Source organism: Thunnus maccoyii, chromosome 8, assembly GCF_910596095.1.
Source record: "Thunnus maccoyii chromosome 8, fThuMac1.1, whole genome shotgun sequence".
NCBI lineage: Eukaryota > Metazoa > Chordata > Actinopteri > Scombriformes > Scombridae > Thunnus > Thunnus maccoyii.
In genome coordinates this window covers 7,009,792-7,025,011 of record NC_056540.1, presented here as the reverse complement: position 1 = coordinate 7,025,011, position 15,220 = coordinate 7,009,792, and the positions used below count along the sequence as shown (strand labels likewise).

General features: G+C 37.6%; 1 protein-coding gene across 2 annotated transcripts; it reads right to left on the bottom strand.

The window, feature by feature from the left end:
• Positions 1-1,728: 1,728 nt before the first annotated feature.
• On the bottom strand, positions 1,729-14,144 carry LOC121902214 (plastin-2-like). Of its 2 annotated transcripts, XM_042419473.1 has the most exons (16): positions 14,055-14,144; positions 9,290-9,358; positions 7,864-8,015; positions 7,443-7,572; positions 7,158-7,290; positions 6,817-6,898; positions 6,095-6,260; positions 5,809-5,948; positions 5,491-5,586; positions 4,593-4,779; positions 4,397-4,475; positions 4,145-4,265; positions 3,870-4,003; positions 3,561-3,684; positions 3,237-3,361; positions 1,729-3,103 (listed from the first exon to the last, which is right to left on the bottom strand). In XM_042419473.1, the coding sequence occupies exons 2-16, from the start codon at positions 9,348-9,350 to the stop codon at positions 2,971-2,973; spliced, it is 1,863 nt and encodes a 620-aa protein (XP_042275407.1). In that variant the 5' UTR covers positions 9,351-9,358; positions 14,055-14,144; the 3' UTR covers positions 1,729-2,970. The 2 variants fall into 2 exon arrangements, with proteins under 2 accessions (XP_042275407.1, XP_042275406.1); XM_042419472.1 differs by lacking the exons at positions 9,290-9,358; positions 14,055-14,144 and having other exon boundaries at positions 7,860-7,949.
• Between the last annotated feature and the right edge of the window lie 1,076 nt (positions 14,145-15,220).

The window sequence follows — 15,220 nt, the reverse complement described above, 5'->3', positions numbered from 1 at the left end:
TACTCAGAATGCCAGTTTTAATATAATGATGCATAGTGTAAATGTGGCCTGTTAAAGGAATAGTTCAACAATTTATTTTTTTCCGAGTGTGAGATGAGGAGGTCAATCTCATGTCTGTGCTTTAATTACAGAGCTGGAGTCAGGATGTGATTAGCTTAGATGACAGGAAGTAGGGGGAAATAGCTGCCAAGCTCTGGCCAAAGTGAAAATTAAGCAGAGCAGTAACTCTTAATCTCACCAATTGACACACAGATAACAGAATTGTAGAAATGACTACTTCTTGTTTTAGACAGTTACGTGATTTAACTACAACTGGGTGCATTGACTGCACGCATATTTCCAGAGTCTTGTCATCACTGTGGTGTTACCAGGTTACCTGTATCAAAACCAAAACCTATGCTCACTGACCATATCTGGCAACCCACACTATTGAGCTCCTGCAACAACATCGCCATTTAGCAATGAACTAGGTCCATATGCAAGAATTGCTTCCAGAGGGTAAGTGTCCATTTGAGAAGTCTTCCTGATGAACTAAAGAGCTAGCTATAAAGACAAAGCAAGTGTTACAGTGGAGGAGGATTTACCAAAATCTGGCAACCACAAAATCGTTAATATTAATGGCTTATAATAGATTTATAAAGCATTATTAAATGATTTGCTGAGTACTGTACTGTAGTATTGTCCTACACATGGAATAAATAAAAGGTAAAGTTTAAAAGACTCTTTAAATGTATTTTGTGACTATTTTATACATCATTGAAATGCATGAATTTGCATTTCAATGATGATTATAGTTAGATACTGACAGAGTCTATAATTATTTCAGTAGCACAGAAACAAAACAGAAAACAGAAATCAAACAATATATGGAAAAAAATATTTTATTTATCATTATTTATCTGAATGTGCACACTGAAGTTGTGTAAGTATTGCTAGCATGTAAAGCAATATTTTTCCCACAGTGGCTTTCTAAAGGACCATTAAAAATGATTGGAAAGTGCTTCCATTCAGCACATTGGTAGCATTTGCAGTTGGTCACGTCTTAAAAGGTTGCAAGAGATTCACTGAGTCGACCAAAATTGCATACATGTTAAGATCCTCAATACAGCAATACTTGTACAATATCTGAGAGTAAAGGTTTGATGTCAATTTGCAATGTCATGTCCCTGCTTTACTGGGAACATTGGGATAAAAGAAAACACAGTGTTAACAGCAGCAACAAACCTGGATCAACTTTGAGCACCACGTGTTCAGCTGAGAGTTAAAACAAAATTCAATTATATTTTCAATTCACACGTGAAGTAGAAATCTATCTTTGGGTGTTTTTAACAACTGAAAATTGTATTTTAAACATGATTGCATAATCAGAAATAGGCAGTCAGAATTCATTTTCTTTGACACTGTTTACATGGTTCAGTTGTACGTCATCAACTCATGAATGAATAGTCCTGTATGAATAGTCTGTGAATTGTCTCCAGGCAGCATTATGGTTATAGAGAAGAAAGCAGCACACTGACAAGCAGTCTTCACAAGAAAGGCAAACATAATAGTCTGTTGTTTTGAGTCCATATGGAAACAGTAGCAGCTTTGACATGTTGCATTTCCACAGTGTCCAAATTTAGAAAACACAATTCTGCATAGACCAACAAAATAAACCCTTTTTTTCTAACCCTTTGTTTCAGTTTCAGTTTTTAATGTTGGGATTTAGGCTTACATTTCAAATGACAGAAATATTTTCAGGTACAAATTAATGACACTTGAAGGGATTCCTATTCAGTATTCAGGGATTTAATATCCCAGATTAAAGGTTAAAAAATACAGAATACAGACACTTAATTTTAAACTTAAAAGAACCATATTTTTGCAATTAAGGTGCAAATTTCACCCACGGAGTTTTAATGGTTTTTACCATTTACTAAATAGTATGGAAGCTATACCTGAAATCTGAAATCCTGAAATACAAATGAATGATATTTAAAATACCTCAATATATTACAATTAATTTTTTATCTATTAATTATCCCCTCAAATGTCACTGAACATATCTTAATTGTATCATATTTAAAATGCAAATTATTTGAATTTTAAGGTAAAAAAAATATTAATGGATTCAGCTTTATAGTGTCTAGTGTGAAGACATAAGCTACCAATAATCTAGCACAGCTTTGGTCATATATAAAAAAAAGGCCAAAGAAGGTATTTAGTAAAGAATATTATGGCTTAAGTACATTAAATGTTCATACTGTGAACTGGCTGGCACATTGTAAGATACAGCAGAGCCTTGTCAGCAGATCATAAGGATCTGGGAAACTTTGAGGCAATGCAGCTGAGAAACTGTCAAGTATGTCATCAGGCAAAAAGGCAGGACAGCAAAGGTAAGACTGCAGTAAAACCTCATTAAAAATGACTGAAAAGTGTATGTAAAAAACTGAAATGCTGAGAAAAAGAAGAATCACCACCTTGAATTTTTGCTTTCAACATGACTGAGAAATATTACAATATTGTCTTTGAATGTTTCCCATGTATCATAGCCTTTACATTAAAAGAAACAAAACCCTTTTATTCATCTGTTTTATCAGCAGACTTGTCTCTCATCAGGATCGCAGGCGGGCTGGAGTCTATCCCAGCATGCACTGGGCAGACCTTGGACTGGTGGCCAGGTTACCACAGTGCAAACACATAAACAGACACGTTCACATTCTATGAGCAGTATGGAAAGTGTGTCTTACTTAATGTGACACTGTTAACCACTCAGCCACCATATTGCTCAAAAGCAAAACTGAGATCCAGAACAAAAACCTAAACCCTTAAATGTTCACCATGTACTTGTTTGGCTACCACAGAATAACCTCTTAATAAAATAAGACAACACAACTGTGTTCACTCTCCTCATGTCTCATCCAGTCAAACAGGCAAAGACAGTCAGTCAGTATGTATATATGTGGGTGGATATTTGCATGAGTGCCTGCTTTAAGCTCTCTTCATGCCTCTCCCCATCAGGCAGGCGAAGATGGTCATCACCATTTTAGGGTTGACCTCTACCAAATCCTCAGGCAGGGCGTAGACCTTCGCGCCGATCTTCCTCGCCATGGAAACGGCATACCTGGTACAGGGCAGGGTCAGAATTAGATAAACATATTAGATCTTTGATACTTTTAGTTTGTTGTTTACATAGCCCATGCATTCATTTCTGTTTTGTTTTATTTAAATTATTATTGTAGCAGGTAGGTTATTACTTGGCATTGCTCAGTTTGTCTTCATCCGACAGACTTCCATTTTTAACCAGCTCAAAGTTCACACTCTGTGGCTGGATGGCATCAATCAGGTCCAGAACTGGAAGACTGGTACCAATCGACTTGTCCTGAACAGAGGGACACACGCACATAACAAATAAATACATAAGACATAAGGAACGTATGAACCAGGTCCACAAATGGCCTTGACCTGTGAAAAAGCGATAATACAAAAGAGATGTTCATTTTTCTTTGTCTTTTCCAAGAAAAGATTTTCTCTTACAATGGTTTGAAAGTAAAAAACAAACTAAAGTAAAACTTGTTTACCTTGAAGCTTTTGATAGATGAACTCTTGCCAGCTTCAGCCAAAGTCTTGTTGACCCATGAAATGATCAAATCATCTCCTGCAGCTTCTCCATGTCCGAGGTCTTCAAGAACATTTAAAGTGTACCTGCATTTAGGTGTTGAGAGCAGATGTAAGAATCAAATGTTAGATCTGCCTTTCAATCCTTCCACTATGTGACTTTGCCTGACACAGTGAAAGCTTTAACTCTGCTGTAAAAACAGCACCCTCTCCCTATTGTATAACGACTCCAACATACTTAGTTTCATTACTGAATATCAAACATAAATCACCTCCTCATTAGCTGCCAGACCAGTGCCAGGGTTAGAGTTGCATTTCCATCGTAGAGGTCCTGTCCTCCGATTCCCACCAGGGAGAAACCTGCTTTATTCTTTCCCAGGTCCACAGCGTAGTTACAGTTTTCTATCTGTCATACACACACACACGCACACAATTAATATATTTTTATAGAACATAATCTTTTCTGCTTTTCAATTCTGTCTCACCAATTTCAGGTTCTCCAACAGATATCTACTGTAGCAGTTTTTAAAGTGCTTTGTACATTTACCTTTTTCAAATGCCCTCCGCCTACTGCCTTGAATGGAGGGTGGTTGACTCTGTTGTCCCAGTCCACTGGCACCTTAATTCGTTCATACAGCTGGAGAATCACCATGGCATCCTGCAGATCACTGCATCAACACACACACATGCATTTATTTAAACAGTTAGTTGTGCATCAGTGTGGCACTAAACAGTGAAAATGGTAACTACAGCTAATGTAGCATTAGCATGAAGTCGTTGTAGAAGCAGAGACACTGACCCGTAGATATGGTGAACATGTGGACTGACTCCAAGAGAGTTCATCCAGTTCCTGAAAGTTCTCTCCTCTCTGGTCTCGCCTTGACAGAGCGAGAGACAAGAAGAGACAAAGGTAAGCCTCTCAGACACAGGATGTGTTTTACTTGTATGGACATGGATGAGGGTGTGTGTGAGCGGGATTATTCATCCATACTTACTCTCCAGATTCCAGTCTTGGTTCTCTGGTTTGGTGAGAGCCGGGTGTTTGTTGAAGAGTGTTGCAACGAAGGCCATGTTGAGCTTTGCGTTTCCACACACGACATCACTGGCAGTTACAAACTGTCGGCAGTCGAGGCGGTCAGCCTGTTTCAGCATACAGTCTGCTCTCTTTGTAAGATCCTTCTCCTGATGACACACACACACACACACACACACACACACATTTACATTTTGTGCTTTTGTATATTTATCTGAAATAAATTATAATCAGAATTCCAACTGATCATCAAAGCATGACGAGATTGGCTGAGTTGTTGTAAAGATGTTATTGTAATGAAAATATTACATTTCTTTGAAAAAAACTAAGAGAAATAAATTGTAAAGCCACAGTACGTCAATTATTTCTATTTTGCAATACACAACTTTTGTCCATTATATGAAAAATTGCCAGGAGACTGAGGAAAGCGATTAAAACCCTGCTTACAAAAAGTGCTGAGAAAAAAAAGACTTTTGTTGTCTAATGATTCAGAGTCAGAATGATATGAGGATCCTTATTTAGTCCTACAGGAAACAGGAAGTCAGCTTCCATCCAGCCTCTGATAGCCAAATGGAAAGCATCAACTGAGTTTAGACTGGACGGTTTATTTTTAAAAACATGCCAATGTGTGTTTATGTGGTTATCTGTGTTTAAAACTCTGTTTCTTAGTGTGGTTCTGTAGAGCACTGATCTATTGAGACACAAATTAAGTTGTAATTTCTAAAATGACACTAAATTAATAGAATATAGAAGGTAAACCATCAACCAAGAAAGAAAGCAGTAAACAAATTAATCACATTCTGAAGCCTTAAGTCAAAAGGGTGTATATTCTAGCTCTTACTATTGCTTCATCAACTTACATAAAGGCCAGTCATATCAATCTCAACCCGGGGAACGTCCTCTTTGCTGCCGTCTGGAGCAATCTGCTCCAGCAGGTGGTAATATGCCTTGGAGTCCTGCACAGAGACAGAAACACACGTACAGATGAACATACACACAATGAGATATGGTCCATTTGTTCTTCTGCACGATGACGTTTGTTCATGTGAGTCTAACAATCCCACTTTATCTCATGATAACAATAATGAAATATGTAACTGCACAAATTGCGCACATTGAATGCCAGGTTTACAAAGCAGACTGTAGCTTACACCTGTAGAACAGTAATATTTTCTCACCTTGATATCTCCAGAAAAGTTTGATATGGTCATGCCAACTTTCTTTAAGTGGAAATTGGCCCAGCGCAGCAGCAGCTCCTCAGGACTGAGTTTCATCAGCTCTTCCAGACTCTCCCCTTCTTCTAGCAGCGCTGCTATAGCTGCAGACATAAATTATATGAAAGCATTTATGTATGAGAGAGAGTGTGTGCATACATAGATGCCAGTCATATTGTCATGTAGAGTCTCTTTGTGAGCACATCACTTTCAGTCCTACTACAGTCTGACTACGTGTGTTTGTACATACCTTCATTGCGGCTCAGCTCGATATCAGCGAACAGTCCTATCTTGATAATCTGCCAGAGGAGTCCAAGCACCAGGTGAGGTTTTCCCTCCTTCAGATCCTGAGCTCCGATATTGACAACTTGGCAGCCGATGGCTGAGGCTGAATTCAGAGCCAAGTTCAGATTCTCCTGTTGGGGAAAAAATGCAAAGTCAGGAGGAAACTCATAAACTAAATAAGTTCCAAGTTTAACGACAAAACAACTAACCACTGTGGCAAATGCATGACGATCAAATAAGAACAAACAATATGTTTTTAATTGATTTGTTTTAATGCATATTTAGATATAAGTCCCTACTTATATCTTAAATGCATCTGATATTTATGATTTATGCAATGAAGTTAAAGTTATAATCCTTTCATAAAATCAAACCCTGTTTATGGTCGACATTTTTTTTTCAACAATAGCAATTCAGTGTATTTACATAATTCTCTATATAGTAGTTTTCATTCCGCACAGTATTCAAATTGCCATCACACACACACACAAGAGATTAACAGACATGACGCAGCATGTAATCCAGTGTTACTGTTGAGAATTTCATCTTATTGATATCAGCCTCACTGTTTCCTGTAAAACTCACTTCCTGCCAAATCAACCAGGGCTGAAATCTTGAGGATTATAACTATAAATCACGCTAACCATCAACTAAACAACTTATCAACTAGCTGGCCAAACACCCCACCTGTGTGGTGAAAGCAGTGAGTTTCTTTTTATTGATGGTTCTCTCATCGATGGTGTCAGGAACAGAGAGATTGATGAGTTTACTGCAAAAGCACATATGAGAAAAACAGGATATCAGTATAAGGACCAATGGAACTGTGGGTTAAATTAAGGATAAGACCAAGATAAAGGTTAAGTTACAGATAAATAAGTACAGAGAGTTACAAAGTGAGTAACCAATATGCTGAAAAACACAATGTGAGTGCTTTGATGAAATGTGAGTAGTTCTATAAAATCTATGATGGACAAGGTGGGAAAAAAGGGTCCAGGAGGAAAATGTAGAAGTTATATATGAAGGTTTACCAAAGCACGATGCCGTCTGACAATGCTTTAAACAGAGCCTCAGTGTTGGGGTTGATGGGCAGCACATGTTTGCAGTCTGGATCCTTCTCCAAAGAAGAGTTGATATAGTTGGCGAAGGCAAAGCGCTCCTGCTCTGAAATACAGTTCAATCAAGTGTCACATCTCATCAAAATCTGAGATAACTTTCTAATCAAAGTTCAATAAATGACATGGATGACTTTGTAGCATTGATTTCAGTGGACAGTGGGCCATCACATATCATTCTGTAGGTATTACTTTACTAACCGGAGATTGAATGTTGAGTTCCTTCACTTGAGATCTCACTGGTGCCACCGATGGCTACGATGCCTTCTTTCTTGTTGAGAGCTTTCCTGAAACCCTGGGCCAAGCGATCGTCCTTCATTTCCTTGAAAATCTGAATGTGTACACACAAACACACACTAAGGCTTAGAGTCAATTAAATGATTGTTATATTTGTTGATATATCAGTTATATCATTGATTTACCAGTTACCAGTCTACGTATCACAGACAGTATATTAGTAATAATCTTATTTGTACATAATCTCAGGTCAGGTCAGGTCATTCAGTTATTATTCTGTTATTCAGTATGTCTGTCAGCCTTCAAGTACACGTGAGAGTTAGTAGATCATTAGTTAAGTTGTGAATCAGTTTAGTTAGTTAGTTAGTCAGTTAGTGTTACCTACAGCGGTGAACTCATCAAGGTTGATGCGGCTGTCTTTGTCTCGGTCCAGCCTCTGCAGGAGTTCTCTGATCTGGTATCCAGGTAAAGGACAGCCCACCTCACGGAAGAGATCACCGAGTTCAGAAGCGCAGATGTACCCATTACTATCCACATCTAAAAAGGTGGGTTGGAGGCAGATTGGAGGGAAAATAGCAAAGTTTGAGTAACGATCAGAAATTTTTGCATTTTGCTGCTCTCTTCTTTTTCTGACTGATGCAACCTGTCAGGAGTCTGAGTCATTATCTTCACAGCTTTTACATTTGCTGTTCTAAAAACCATGTGTCTGGTAGAACACTTGCCTCTCTGCAATTAGCATTTATTATGTTCATAATTGTTTAGAGTAGAGGAATAATTGTAATTAAAGGGTCTCTCCACCAATTTCACAAAGAAAGATCAGTTTACTTGTTACCAGAAGTGCTATTCAGCCTGTGAAAACAATTGTGTAATGCCCTCTGTGGCTCTAAGGGAGCTTTCTAAAGAAAACAACATCACCCACATTACAAATTGGAGGCATGGAGTTTGAAAGACATGGGTATTACTGTAACCAGGAGGGTTTGATTATTGAGTTGCATTATGGGAAGTGTAGGATGCAGCATTTTTGGAGCTTGACCAACACAGGGGACTAAAAAGCTCAGCCTCTGTTGCTTCACTTTTTACCTTTTTTTTTTATCTTTTTCTCTCAATGCGTTTCCAGTGTAAGTGATGGCTGAACATTGGACTGTGTTTTTCCACAGAACTCACATTGTTGATTTTGTCATCCATCACTTACACAGGAAACATTTGCAGCGACCAACATCCCTATTAACTTGCATATGGGCATGGTAATATTGCTTTAAGACAAACTTGAAAATTAATGCAAACCTGCCCCTTAAGATGAAACCGGTTAGATGAAGGTCTTAAGCACCTTTGAGGAAATCTGACAAGAACCACTAACTCTAGAAGTGAACTTCTAACTCACAGCATTTGACAGGAAGAAGCTCATTTTGTTGTAACAAGAAAAAAAAAACAGATAATGTTGTCCAGTAAGATTTTAACTCTTATTTCTGTACGATAAATATGAAGCTACAGCCTGGAAATGATTAGCTTAGCTTAGCATAAAGACTAACTCTCGGCAAGAAAACAAATAAGAGTATCTCCCACAATATCAATCTATTCCTTTAAGTGATAAGTGAAATGTGGGTGTATCAAAGGTTTCATTTCTCTTCATGAACACCAGGAAGAACATCTGTCTGGCAGATGTCATGCACACATACGAAAGCATATACATATAAGTATAAGAACATGTGTTGGTCAGCTGCTGTATCCCACTTCAAATGTAATTGACTAATTTGTCACTCACATTCAATCAACTCCCTGCAATATCCGCACACACACACATTTTTACTCACCCACTTTCTGGAAGCCCTCCCTGATCTCCTCCATCTCCTCAGCGCTGATATTTTGTGACATACTGACACCTAACAAATAGTACAACAGAAAACAGACAAATGCCCCATTAAGATACTGTAATACCTTTGAAATAATGAGAATCAAGGTCTCTTTAGCAGTGGAAAATACAAAAATGAGGTTGTCAGTGTTTAAAGCTGCAACAGATACCATTTTTCATTTTTAAATACTCATATTATCATCAAATTATCTGCAGAACCCTAAATCTAATTGAGGCATATAAACTACTATATAACAAAGTTACTGTTTCTTACAAAGACAAGTCAACATTTGTCATGAATCCTCTTTGTTCTCTCCTTAACTATAATGGTGCTTTTCATATTTTTATAATATTGTTTGCATTTTGCATGCTGAAGAACAACAATTTGCCTGAACTGTCATTGACCTTAACTTTTGCAGAACAGCCACCATTGTAGCCACACGTGCTAAAATGTAGTGTTAGTACAATAGTAACACATGTAGAAAAGAGTCGTAAAGTCAGGGAATGGATTAAATGGGTCTAATACACATTTAAAGTTTGCTAACATTAGCCAACATTAGCAACTGTAAGCTTCTGGTCATACCAGACTGAGTAAGCTAAGCCTTAGTAACAGTAAGCTAAGTAGCAGCAAAACCCCTGAGTGTTTTTAGTTGAGCAAGAGTGTTTTATTGGTTATGAATTTAATGTTTCATTTGTAAGAGGAAACCTGTTTTATTTCTTTCTCGCTTTGTTAAATTATTTCATCTAAGATAGCTTTTTCAGTGATCTATTTTTGAGCACTAAGCTAAACATTGGAGCTGAGTGTATTGATTCTTTCCTTTGGTATTAATCATCTTAGTGTGCCACAGACAGACACAGATTTGTTAAACAGGATGGCTCTGGGCTCTAATAGCTTGGTCTTGGAGATACAATAGCTCAGCGTGTTCATTATTTCTCTATTTACTGTTAAATGGTGGGGTCAGCCTGGAGCCATACTGCAGCTCTCAAACAGCACATCTCTGTTAACTCAGCCAGCAAGAAGATTGTAGCTTCATCTATTACACAAAGAGCCGTTCAGCGATACAGTCACATTAGCCCAGAGACTCTTAAAACATCTAATAGATTTGTGTGCACTGTTTGTGCTGTAATGGAGGGTATAGAGGGTTTGTATTATTGCTTACGTACATAGCTATTTATATGACAGTAATTTATATTTAATAGCTCTATGATCGGTATTTTGAATTATACTTGCAAATGTCAATCTCAAAGCTTTTATTCATAGCAATTATGGATAGACCCACAGTAGCATCTAGCTATGAAGACAGTTTCGTTGGTTACGTTTTGAGACCTCTTCTGTTTAGATCCCTTCTACTGTGCAAATACAATGGAAGTGAATGGCATTTAGCCACTAAAAGCATCTAAAAAAAACATCAGAAGCAATGTGTCTTTCCTTGGTACTCAGGTAAACCACACACCTAAATGTGGACACATCTGTACTTCAGTTTACCTCCTTTGTAATGGTGGTGGTGGTGATGGGTGGGGGTTAGGCAGAAATCTCAAAACATCTACAAATTAAACCAAATGTGGTATTTATGGCAGTGGTATTTAGTAAAAGTTATTACAGACAAAATGTATGAGAACAGTTTTTTGTGATTAGGGTGAACTGTTCCTTTTCCACCACCAAATAGGTGAATTAAATGTGGCATCTGAATGCATCAGTTGTATCATACAGATCCCTTCCATAACAGATAAATATGATTATATCTTAGGCCAGGAGGCTTTCAGTAGTAGGAAGCAGCACCAAGGCAGAAAAATCTAGAGCAGCTTGCCATCATGATGTATCATGCATTAAGTCAGATAACGATATAGAAAATACTATACAGTCCCAGTAATATCCTTTAGCCTGAGAGAGCTTTCTGCTGCAGAGAGCAGAGCCCTGCTAGATGGGACTAGAATACATGGCAACTTGATGTATTACATCCACAGACAATAAATAGAAGCCTAAGAAGCCAGAGCCATCCAGACAAATCAGGAAATATTAGTCTGAGGTAGCAACTAAGTCCAAACTCTACATAGAAAAAGAGATCTGAAAATCAAACAGAATCTTATTTGTCCTTATTTAGACATGCCTTAAAAGATCCAATTTTGTTGAGGAATCCAGATCTGATTTAAAGAGCTAAATAATGTTGTTCTTCCCTCTTTTCAGTCTCTCATCACTCAATTTTTGAAGAGATAAGCTTTAAATTGACTCTATTTCAATCAGTAATCCTCTCTGGATACCTTGACAAATCTTTCGCCATGATCATGTTACAGCGTGGCAAAAAAACAAATATGTTCTGCTCTAGCTACATCATGCAAATGCAGTGTTTGCACAGTCAAACACATGCATACAGGCAGCCTAAAGCAGGCATAAGGCAATCACAGGGCCAGTAATGTCTCCAAAATTACTTGCTTCATCTGAGACTCTGCAAAGAAGATGACACGAAATAACACGTTGCCTGTTATCTTTTCCCTGGATTATTTGAATAATGGATGGACAAGCATCCCTCTCAATGCAAAACAGGTCTGTATACACAATGCAGATAGTGTCAGATGAGCTGTTCTATAGGCTATTTTTGTGTACACTTGTCTGTCTAAACATATTACTGTCAAGCTGGATTTTTAAATCTTAACAGGCACGACTGTGCTTTTGAAAATATCATGATATATACAGTACTGTTTCAAAAGTTTTAGGCACCCTAGATGTTTAGATTCGTATCCATTATGTAATACCATCAGGGAGGTGTCTGATCAATCCAAAATTTATTTATGACATGACAATGACCCCAAGCATACAGCTAGAGTCATAAAGAACTATTTTCAGCAACAAGAAGAATGATGAGTCCTGCAGAAGATGATATGGTTTGGCCCCCACAGAGCCCTGATCTCAACATCATGGAGTCAATCTGGCATTACATGAAGAAGCACCTGAGATGGCCTAAATAATAAATCCACACAAGAACATTCTTTCTCCAGGATGGTTACAACAACCTGCCTGCAAGTTACCATGAAAAACTGAACTGTGTTAAAGTGAACCGAAGAGAACTGCTGCTGTTTTAAAGGCAAAGCTGCTCACACAAAATATTGATTTCATTTAGGTTTCTGCTGTTTACTCAACTCTGTAAGAAGTGAATTGATAAATTAAAACAATTTATAGCAATATTTTTGTAAGTATTCTCACTTTACTTTTAGTGCTTAAAACTTTTGCACAGTACTGTATATACTGTCATATACATAACCCTCTTTAGTGTGAAGCAACGCTGTTCATGCAGTGTTAATGGATTACAGAAGAAATATCTCATCTTTACTGCCACCAGATGTCAGTGCTTCAGGAAGAGAAGGCTTTTAAGGTTTGTCCTTACTATGTTTTTATGTTCTTTATAAATTAGAGATAGATTAAAGGTCAGTTATGTTAATATGAATCATAAAGTCACAGAAATGTGTTGTTGACATTACATAAATGAATAAAACAAGTGTGGAAAATACCGATTAAAAACAACATTTACACACTGATTTATCTTTTGCTCAAAGTAACTTGGCAAGAAATCAACACAGCACTACAATTAATCAACTCTGACATCTGACACTGATGCAATGTCAATAACTCAAATCCAATCACTTCAATTTGTTCTAACATTGACTCAATGACTCTGCATTGTCAGGATTGTGTTTGTCCTTTCTGAGGATTCTGAGGATCCATTCATGCAGTCACACTTGTGATGCACATGACTGAAGGAGTGTGGGTAGTCCTGATGGACCCACACGCACACACACACACACACACACACACACACACACACACACACACACACACACACACATACACGTCTGGGTTCAGAATGACGACGCATTTCAGGTCATCATTCATCCTGACACAAGGTTGCTTCTGCTGCTGCTGCTGCACTGTCTGCCAATCACACTTTTTGTGTTTATTTCTCTATAGATTATTTTTTGTGTGTGTTTATTTTTCTACAGATATATAATTCTCTCTTGTCGTGTTGATATGTATATTTATTATGTATTTACTGTCTTGTGCAATGCCTGGATAACCTGCTGCTGTAACACAAGAATTTCCCAATTTGGGATTAACAAAGTACATCTATCCATCTATCTATCTATCTATCTATCTATCTATTTATCTATCTATTCATTTGAACAACCTTAACGTGCTACAAATATGTAATATTTCATATTAGAGGCGGTAAGCAGGTAAAGCATGATCTTGTATAGACCTGCACAATAAATATGATTTTTCACTTTTAGTGCTTTATTAAGCTACATGGGAGAAACCCACAAAATAAAGCACTATACTGCAATTTTTTAAACTATATTGCAAATTTAAAAACGTCCAATAATATCATTCACATATAGAAATACGTACATACAATTGAATTAAATTAAAACTGCTTCTGTACATATAACGTTAAATATTTTTGTGGTAAGAAAATGGTATAATTTGCGGGGTTCACAATACCCTCTGAATGTGTCACAAGCCACATAGGATCTATAAACACGGTGCATTTTTAGCTACTGTTATTGTTACATATTTTCACTCACATCTTTCAACATATCCGCTATGAAATGTATATTTTACTGAATGAAAGAGCACTAGATGTGCTCATTAAATCCTATTTTCCGCTCCTTAGTAAATCTAACACAAGACTGAATATGAGTGATGAGGAAACGCCCTAAAAGCTCCTTCCTCTTACCTGAAGTCCGCGTGTGCAATTCAGTAAAATCACCCGGGGAAATGAAGCCCTGTGTCGGCCTCTCACTGCTCCTCTGTCCCGTTTTCTGCAGCTGACACCGCCCGGTATGAGGAACCGCCCCGCCCCTCCGCGCCACCCCTCCCCTAATCAAACCTCCTCCGCTTTCCTCCCATCAGCAGCATTAGGAAAACCTCTAAAGGCATTTGAAAGCATTCTGTGTCGGTATGGGAAACAAAGCTCCCGTAGTATACTCAAATTAAATGCAAAGAGAAAAAATGCAAACAGTTTCTAAAATTGCTCCCTTTGTGGTTATTTGTAATACTAGTGTTGACCAGTTTTAAGCCTTTGTTCTTCTCTATTGGCTGTTAATAAGTGTGTTGCATTGTTTTAGCTATAAATATATTTCCAGTAGTATTAATCACTGTAATTAAAGAGTTTACAGATAAAATATTTGCTATTAATGCATAAAAATGTTTCAGGAAAATAAAAATATGGTGATTCTTTTGATGCATTTTGATACAATGAAGTATAAAGATAACACTTAGGTAAAAAGCAACAACAGGAAAACCTACTGTACAGAGTATTTATTATCCTAATTATTATTATTGTAATTTTTTACTTTTTCCAGTCAGAAACTATGTTTACATGAGTATGAAGAGCACTAACTGTAGCCTGTGGGGCTAAATTTGAGGAAGTTCAACTTAAGTCGTATTCTGTGTAGGCATACGTGCCTCTTAAGTGACTAAATATGACCTTTTTATACACTAAATAATATCAGCAATACATTATACACAAAAGCATGTCTTTACCATAAGACACTGAACACATCACATCACCCTAACATAAAACCTGTCACCATCAGGCAGGCTTAGTGAGATTGTGTTCAAATTGTAATCTGCAGCAGATTACTGATTATTCATTCTTCAAACATGCTTTAACAGTGAGCGTAACTTTGTGTGTGAACTGTCAGACCTCTGCTGCCGCTACCAGTCTATACACGCATGAATTCCTCCTTCCTCCCTCCCACCTCCTCCCCCTCCTCCTCCTCCTCCTCCTCCTCTCATTCCTATTCTTCTCATACCTTTCCTTCCTTTCCCTCCCCTTCTGTCTCTTCCCTCTCCTCTCATAGCTCTCTCTGTCTCACTTCAGACTGATGTGCTGAATCT